The sequence below is a fragment of the Molothrus ater genome, chromosome 6 (genome assembly GCF_012460135.2).
Source record: "Molothrus ater isolate BHLD 08-10-18 breed brown headed cowbird chromosome 6, BPBGC_Mater_1.1, whole genome shotgun sequence".
Taxonomy (NCBI): Eukaryota; Metazoa; Chordata; class Aves; order Passeriformes; family Icteridae; genus Molothrus; species Molothrus ater.
The window spans coordinates 62,075,221-62,084,368 of NC_050483.2; the positions used below are offsets into that span (position 1 = coordinate 62,075,221).

Sequence of the window (9,148 nt, forward strand, 5' to 3'; positions counted from 1 at the left end):
CCTACCTGCACCTGAGCCACTGCCCAATTCCCTCTCACCTGCCACTGTGGAATTTCTGACCACTGAAAAATCCCTCAAAACACAACCCCCAAACCCCTTTTTATCACATTGAGACCATTCCCACCTGTGTTGTCTCCTGGCTTTTGGCTGAGCAGCTGCTTCTGGCAACCAGGCTTAGGCAGCCCCTGGAAGCTTTTGAGAGGCCAGGAGCTGGAGAGGCTCCTGGGATCCTCCTGGGACTTCCCTGCAAGGGCAGCAGGAGCAGAGAGGTGCTTGGGGCTGTTCCTGGGGGATGACAGGGGGAAGGAGGGCAGGATGAAGGTGCCCTGGCTGGCACTGGGACCTTGGAAGGACATGGTGGGCTCTGCCTGAGTGCAGAAACTTCTCTGGGTCTTGCTGGAAAAACTGAGGCTGGAACAAACTGAGCAAAGGAAAAGAGAACAGTGCTTGTGGTAACTGAGTCTTGTAATAAGAATTTATCGTGAAATAATACACCATAAGAATGATTTCCAGTGAAATAATGCACCATAAAAATGATTTCCAATGAAATCATCTATCATAAGAATAATTTCCCATGAAATAATGCACCATGAGGCTATCAGAGCCTGAAGGTTTGGCCCAACAAGCAGACAAATCAACCAACTTCATTCTGCAAATTGTATTCCCCTCCAAATGTGAGTTTAAGACTTAAAATGATTTCTCAGGCATGTTTTGGAGAACTGTATTTAAAAAACAGAGTGATGCAAGCAGATCAAACACTGCTGTGATCCTCCCCCAGCAGCTCCTTTTCTCTAACCCCCTGACACAGTCAGAGATCAAAGGGGGGGCTGTGAATTAACAACCACTAATTAACTCACACAGGAAGGAGGAGCCATCTGGACAGGGCCTGAACAACCTCTCAGCAACAATTCCCATTTCTTGGGGAAGCAAAGGAACAAAGGGACAACTCCAAAGTGACAGGCCCTGCCTTAGGCCCTGGCAGAAGCCACCTACCTTTGTCCTGCTGGCAGTTATTCAGTCCCAAAAACTGCAAATCAGAGCCCACACTGCCACTCTTCCCACGTGAGTATCCAAGGGTCCCACACTTCCCTGAAAGCTGGGGCTGATGAGAGCCCAGAGCAGCTTCCAAAAGAGAACACAAAGAACCAAATCAATGCTCACACACGCTGTCCAACACAGAATATCCAATAATATCCCAAGGATATCCAATAATATCTCATGGGGAATGCAGACTCTGTGTAGCTCTGAGTGGGAAACTCACACTCCAAGTACTTCATTCCAGAGTCTCTAAGCAACCTCAGAAAGCAGCTCAGGGGGAAAAAGGGGAAAGGACTGGCTGCTCTTCCAGGGCACTGCTCCAGCTGGGAGTGCAGGGGGGCAAAGGAACCCCCTGCAACAATCCCCTCTTTGAGTGTGTGACAATGAAGGCAGCAAACACCTCAAAACCCAAGGGAGCACACTTGGCAAGGGCAGGGCTCCCCAGAGGGGACAAGGACAGGGCCCAGGGCCATGGGGCCACAATCCCTCAGGTCTGGTCTTGCCCAGGCTTTCCAGATCCTTCTGGCTACTGAAATATGCAGGACAACAAGAGGCCAGGCTCTTGGAACCGCTCAGAGAGAAGCAAGCCCTGGTTGCAAATGCCCCATGTCCTCTATGATTTCAGTGATCTTCTCTAGGTCACGGGGTAATCTCTAGGAATCAGAGGTCTTCTGGTGAATGACAAAAGCTGGGGAATTCTATGGACTCTTTGTAGGTTTGATGTGGCCTTTTTGTAGTTGTTCACTTACTATTTTTTTGAGAGCATTAAAAAAAATTAGTATTTTTTCTGTTCAAGAAGCCATTGATCTATCTAAATGGGTTTTCTAGGATAACTTCAGAGTGGCAGGAGTTGTGGTTTCCACCAAAAACCCACTTCTGCCTTCGCTCCCCACTGGGACAACACATCTCTCCCCCATATTCTGGTGGGCTTCTTCTCTACAAATTCATTTCCCACACCAAAAATCTGCCCTGCCTTGGCAGCTGCAGCACATCCCTGTGTCCCCACTCACCAGCAGCAAGGGCAAGGTGCTCAGAGGTCAGTGAAGTCCTGGAAGTTCTGCTCCTGCTGAACAGCAGCTCAGCACTGCCTGGGATCCCCTGCGAGGGCCGGGGCTTCGGGGAGTGCAGGGAATCATTGGCTGCAGCCAACTGCAGGGAAAACAAAATCACCTCTGTGGGAAATGGAAGCACAGCCCTGCTCTGGGCAAACAGCACAGCTACAAGCATTTCCACACAAGCTTTACTTTCCCACCTACCCAATATTCAAATATTTTAAGCATTGGAAAGCATTTTAGCTGTTTTGCAGGTCTTACTAAAGTACAGGTTAAAGCTACTCACACTGAAATAAAATAAACTGGTAAAGAACTGAACTATTTTTAAAATTAAATTTTAAAAATTAAACATCGACCTTTTGAATGTTGTGCTTTAGATGGGGAAGTGTTTAAATAGACAAGAGAACCCCAAAATCCCAGAATGGAGCAACCACACACTCCAGATTCTTGCAAACCACACACTCCGGTCTAAAACTGTGCCTGGCAACACCAGCAGCTTTTACTGGGAATGGGCTACAGGTAAGGAAAAAATCTCAATAATACCAATATTTAACAAAGAAAAGGTCATGCATTAAGTCAATTTCTGATTTAATTAGTACAATCAGTGATTTAGGTCATTCCCAGGCTGCTCTTCCTTCTGAGAGATACAGGAGGAAAAGAAGAGCAGGAAAATGGTGAGGTGGTTTATTCCAAGTTATTACAAGTTAGGATAAAAACTGTGAGACCTTGGCATTCCCACTCCTGCAATCACCAAACACCATTCCACCCACAGATCCTTCAGTCCATAATGAAATATTCCTTGTACAAACCACCACAGCCTGGTTTCAGCTGGGAGAGAGGGAATTTTCTGCTCAGGAGCTGGTACAGGATAAACTTCCCTCCCATTTTCCCATACAGATAAAGCAACCTATGCAGAAGGAGTAAATTCCAACGCTGCCATGACTGCACAGCTTCCCTCAGCTGTTCCCATCCCAGCTCCAGGAGTGAAAACTCTGCTTCCTTGTACCCAAATTATAATTGCAGCATTGCAAATTCACTAAACACAGCCTTTTGGAGGTGGGAAATACAGCAAACCCAAAGCTGACAGATGTTTCCCTGGGATAACAGATCCTAGAAAAGGGATTCCTCAAAAGGGTTCAGATTCCTTTAAATTCCACAAATGCTGGAAAACACCTGAATCCATCCACCACAGGAATTGGTAACTTGGTTATCAAAGCACAGCCCTTGAGAGTGACCCATGATGGAATCCTGGAATGGTTTGGGTGGAAAGGGACCTTAAATCCCATCCCATCCCATGGATCCTATCCCATCCTATCCCATGGATCCCATCTCATCCCATGGATCCCATCCCATGGATCCCATCCCATTCAATCCCATGGATCTCATCCATTCAATCCCATGGACCCCATCCCATCCCATCCTATCCCATGGATCCCATCCCATGGATCCCAACCCATCCCATGGATTCCATCCCATACCACGGATCCCATCCCATGGATCCCAACCCATCCCATGGATCCCAACCCATACCACAGATCCCATCCCATCCCATGGATCCCATCCCATTCCATCTCAACCCATCCCAGGGATCCCATCCCATCCCATCCCAACCCATCCCATGGATCCCATCCCATCCCATCTCAACCCATCCCATGGATCCCATCCCATCCCATCTCAACCCATCCCATGGATCCCATCCCATCCCATCTCAACCCATCCCATGGATCCCATCCCATCCCATCTCAACCCATCCCATGGATCCCATCCCATCCCATCTCAACCCATCCCATGGATCTCATCCCATCCCATCTCAACCCATCCCATGGATCCCATCCCATCCCATCTCAACCCATCCCATGGATCCCATCCCATCCCATCTCAACCCATCCCATGGATCCCATCCCATCCCATCTCAACCCATCCCATGGATCCCATCCCATCCCATCCACTGCCCCAGGCTGCTCCAAGCCCCAGAGTCCAAGCTGGAATCACAGCAAACATTCCCTCCCTGCATCCCTTCCCTGTGGAGCTCTGCCACTGGGAGACACCAAAGGTGCTCCTGATCTATCACCAGCAGCATTGCAATGTTCTCCCAGAAAGAGACCAACAGCACACAAAGACAGAGCAACACCTCCCCAAAATCCTCTCCCAGCTCCAGCAACAGCAGGGCTCAGATCCCAGAGGGACACCCAAGGGAGGGACACCTTTATCCCACACACTGCTCACCCTCTGTGTCCCTGTGGCCCTTGGAAAACAAAGAGGTTTTGTTCCATAAATGAGATTTCCCAGGTCATTTGAACTCTCCACAAAGCCCAGCCATCAATTTCTCCAGTTATCATATCAATATGGAAATGAGAAAATTTCCACACAGAGCGAGGGGAGATCCTACAGGTCACATGAACTTTGAGAAAGGCCTTAAATGTCCAGTGAAATGTTCAATTGCTCTTGTTTCCCCCAAAAGGACCCTCTGGGCACCCAAAGGTACCTTCAGCAGCAGGGAAGGGCCTGCAGGGTCTGTGTGTGCCGGGGGAAACGTTCACCCTGCAATATTCCACATCCCAACCTGCCCTTGAACCCCTGAACCCCTCCAGGGATGGAGATCCCACAGCTCTGCAGAGAGGCTGCCAGGCAAACCCCTGAGTCCATGTGCCTTATCTACCTTTTATTTTTAGTACACATTAACTTACACATGTTTTACTCACACCTTATCTGATCAGGAAAGTCTAGACACAGCCTTGGACAACCACCCTGTAACATGACCCTAAAAACACTGGCAGGGAAACAGCTTTAAACATTAAGCTACTTCCATGCATCCCTTCAGCCACAGAATGACTCCAAAAGTTAATTTTTAAGCAAATTCATCTCAAAGGAATGTCTGAATTAATAATTAATATTTGACATGTCCAGAAACCAGTCGACTGCCTGAGATTTATGGACGATAAATGCATTTTCCTTACTGAGCGTGCTAAGGGCAGATGCAGGGCTAACTCCCCCCACAGATGCAGATTCCTGGATAGCCCAGGGACAGGAGCTTGGCACACAGCTCCTGGAATGTCCTCAGCCCAAGGAACACCAGCCAGGTTCACATTCCCAGACTGAAAACACAATTCACCTTCCTGCATCCAAGACAGATCCACGGAATGTCCTGAGCTGGAGGGACCCACAGGGATCATCCCAGCCCCATCCCTGCCCAGACCCCCAACAATCCCACCCTGGGCATCCCTGGCAGTGCTGCCCAAACCCCCCTGGAGCTCTGGCAGCCTCGGGGCCGTGCCCATTCCCTGGGCAGCCTGGGCAGTGCCAGCACCCTCTGGGGAAGAACCTTTCCCAAAATCCAACCTAAATCCCTCCTGGCCCAGCCCCAGCCATGCCCTTGGGTCACCAGCATTGCTGGACAGTGTCCCTGCCCCAGAGAGCTTCGGACAGATGTGATGAGTTAAAGGATCAGGATGTGGAGAAGGAGCAGCAAAGGTGTCAACTACAGCAGTCAGGTAAATACTCCACTATTAAACCACCCCGGTGTTTTAAGTTTCCTTTACAGTAACTGGGGTCTGGCCAGCAGGACTCCAATTCATCCTGTGCCCAGTCAGGTTCCCAGAGGGCAGGGATGGATGGGAGACTGGGAATTGGGAATTCCTGGCTGGGAAGGAGCTGGGCTGGAATTCCCAGAGCAGCTGGGGCTGCCCCTGGATCCCTGGCAGTGCCCAAGGCCAGGTTGGACATTGGGGACACCCTGGGACAGTGGGAGGTGTCCCTGCCATGGCAGGGGTGGCACTGGATGAGATTTAAGGTCCCTTCCCAGCCAAACCATTGCAGGAATTGATGATTTACCCCACCTCCAAATGCACTTTACACAGCAACCACACAGAGCCCATAAGCTCCTTGCTTTCTCTCCCTCTGCAGGGCTGAAAACTCCTCCCCCATGACAGAGATAAACACAACCACATGTACAAAGGGCTCATTCCTCTCAGGAAAGGACCATTCCCAGAGCCCCTCCCTGACTTCCTTGCACAGGGGCTGTCCCAGACAGGGAATGTTCCTCCTTTCCAAACCCCAGCCAGGTGTTGGTGCCTGTATTAACTTGCTTTTTTGTTCACAGCTGCAGAAAAACCAGCAGGGCTCGGCCCAACCTCCCAGGAGAACACTGGCACTGTTTTTTTGTTGATGTTTTTACAAGCTGTATTAGTTAATACTGAAAAACTGTTCCAGAAAGGAAACCCTTCTTGCTCCAGAGGTGTTTCCTACACATCTTGTTGTCCCAGCCCTGTTTGCAGATATCCCAAGGGAACTGATTCAGCAGCTCAGGAAGGCACAGATGTCTTTAGGAGCCTCAGGAGAGGTAACACAGGCACCAAGGAAGGAGATGAGCATTCAAGTCTAGGCATGAACTTCAAGGTCTGACAGTACAGAAACATGACCTGAGTTTATTTGGTTAAGGGCCTGCCCCACAGCCAGGCTGCAGAGGAGCACTCACTGTCCATGACCTCATCATCCAGCCCAGCAACAAGTTACCAGGCAACTGAGAATGAAAATCTGAGTACGTAAATGTGGCACTGAGGAATCTGCTCTACACAGCCTCCCATTTCCTGAGGAGCTCTGTTTGCTTCAGCTCCCTCACAGGGCATCAAGTTCTGATCAATCAAATGTGCCCACTTTAAAATAAACCCTCAACACATAACAGAAAAACCACCACACAGAGATACACCCCCCATGTGTGGGATCCAAAACACATACAGAACCACTGGCAAAGGAAAAAGAACCTGGACAATTTTCCAGAGGTTCCTCCCCTTTCCAGCTGCTGACGTGGTCAGGAGGTGATTACAGCCAAACTCAGCCTGAACCCTTATTCCAGCCTGACCTACATTTTTCCTGCTTGGATCAGCCCAAGGAGCAAGAGCCACACAGGCACTTGGCAGCCACCAGGTTTATCCCAAAGAGCCCTGGCTCAGCCCCATCCCGCAGCTCTGCCTTCAGAGCCTGAGCTGAAGGAGTTGCTCTGTTTTCCCCCAAACAGGAAACTCTGCAGTCAGCCCCACGCCTTCAAACACTAACACACAAATAAAGGCTGTTTTCCCCACTTTTGTGCTCGTTCCCAGCGGTTCACCTGTCATTGCTGACATGTCAGAGTCATGTCTAGTGACTGTCAGACCTAAGGAGTGTCTCAGGTCTCAAAAAAAGATTCATCTATTTCTTTGTAAGTAGTCTGGTAAATTGCTTGGTTGAAACTGCCATAGCAAATTCCCAAATTTACCTTCCCAGAGCTATCTGAATGCAGAGACCCATGAAACATGAAACAGCAGCCATACCTCCCAAACACCTCGCACTTAACAAACCCCTGACAACTCTTCATCCTCCCTTTGGAAACACCTTAAGCATAAAAGCACTCGGGGAGCTCCATACCTGCTCCACGCCCTTCGCGACGGGCATCCTCACTCCCGAGCCACCTTCCCCGTCCGCAGCCGGCTCGTTCTCCCAGGGCAGCTTGTTTTTGCCTCTGCCGGCGCTCAGGACTCTCCTGGGGCTCAGTCCCCGCTGGGCACAGGCGGGGCCGTGCAGGGCATCGCGGCAGGCGGGGTGCCCGCAGTGCCCGTGCGCGCTCCGGCTCCTGCTGCCCATCAGCAGCCACTCGGTGTCGGCGCCGGGCGGCGGGCAGGGCCCGCGGCAGCGGCCGGAGCAGGGCAGGGGCACTCCGTACTCCACGAGTCCCTGCTGGCCCAGCCGGGGCAGCACGTTCCGGGCCAGCCGGGCCCGCACGGCGAGCGCCACCCCCGCGCCGCCGGCCCGCAGCTCCACCGCGTCCAGGGCGCGGAGCAGCGCGCCGGCGTTGCCGGGGCCCAGCGCCGAGGCCAGCGCGGCGATCGCCTCCATGGCAGCGTGCCGGACCCTGCGCTTGGCGTCCAGCAGCGCCGGCGCCAGCGCGGCCGCCAGCTGGGGCAGGTCCAGCTCGGCGGCGGGGAAGGCGAGCAGCGCGGCGATGCACGTGTGGAGCAGCTCCTCGCGGAGCCGGGCGCTGCGGTGCCGCAGCAGCCGCTCCTGCAGCAGCAGCCGCAGCACGGGCCGCGGCCCGGCCGCCGCCATCAGCCGCAGCAGCAGGCGGGCGCTGTCCCGCCGCATGGCCGGCTGCGCGTCCCCCAGCGCCCGGGCGGCCGCGCACACCAGCGGGGCCAGCACGGCGGGGACGCGGCGGCCGAGGCGCAGCGCCAGCAGCCGGGTCACCTCCAGCGCGCCCCGCGCCACCGCGAAGTTGGGGTCGTGCAGCAGCGCGTCCAGCAGCGCGATCAGCCCCAGCAGCGCGGCGGCGGGCGCGGCGCCCAGCGCGGCCGGGCTGCAGCCCTCCACCGCCCGCCGCAGCTGCTCCACGGCCTGGGCCCGGCCCCGGTAGTCCCGCCGGTCCAGCAGCCGCGCGCGGAGCTCCGGCGGCACCAGCGGCAGCTCCGGCCCCAGCAGGGCGGCCGCGTCCTCCTGCGGGCCGGGGGGCTCCGCGCCCGGCCCATCCTCAACGGAGCTGGGGGCCTCCGTGCCCGAACCGTTGTGAGCATGGCTGGGGGGCTCCGTGCCCGGCCCGTCCTCACCGGGACCGGGGGGCTCCGTGTCCGAACCGTCCTGAATGGGGCCGGGGGCATCCGTGCCCGGACCGTTCAAAGCGGGGCCAGGGGGATCCGTGTCCGAACCGTTGTGAGCGGGGCCGGAGGGCTCCGTGTCCGGACCGTTGTGAGCGGGGCCGGAGGGCTCCGTGCCGTCCTCACGGTGCTGCGCGGAGCCGCCGCGCTCCCAGGCCCGGCCGCAGCCCCGCGGAGCGGCGGCTCCGGGCGGCGGCTCCACCATGGCCCGAGGCCGCGGCCATGGGCGGCCCTCAGGCCCCGCCCGGCAACGCCGCCGTCGCCAGGGGGCGCCGCGTGCCGCGCCGGCGCGGGGCCCACCACGCCGCGGCGAGCGGGGGGGGACACGAGTACCTCCCCTACTTCTCCTCAGGCCGCTGTGGGCGGAACGGGGCACGAACGCGGTGGCGGAGAAGCGGAGAGCAGCGTCACTCGAGAGGCGGGGATGGAGTGAAGCAA

The 9,148-nt window shown here is 54.8% G+C and overlaps 1 protein-coding gene across 7 annotated transcripts in view; it reads right to left on the reverse strand.

Moving 5' to 3' along the window:
* The window catches only part of TOGARAM1 (TOG array regulator of axonemal microtubules 1), a 38,834-nt gene extending 29,884 nt beyond the window's left edge, over window positions 1–8,950 (reverse strand). For all 7 annotated transcript variants that reach the window (XM_054515303.1, XM_054515302.1, XM_054515306.1 and 4 more), the window contains exons 1-4: window positions 7,491–8,950; window positions 2,049–2,187; window positions 994–1,122; window positions 125–421 (exon numbers count right to left, since the gene is read on the reverse strand). In XM_054515303.1, the coding sequence (XP_054371278.1) occupies window positions 125–421; window positions 994–1,122; window positions 2,049–2,187; window positions 7,491–8,915 (1,990 nt within the window). In that variant the 5' untranslated portion in view covers window positions 8,916–8,950. The remainder of the gene's footprint in view (window positions 1–124; window positions 422–993; window positions 1,123–2,048; window positions 2,188–7,490) is intronic.
* Window positions 8,951–9,148: the final 198 nt, after the last annotated feature.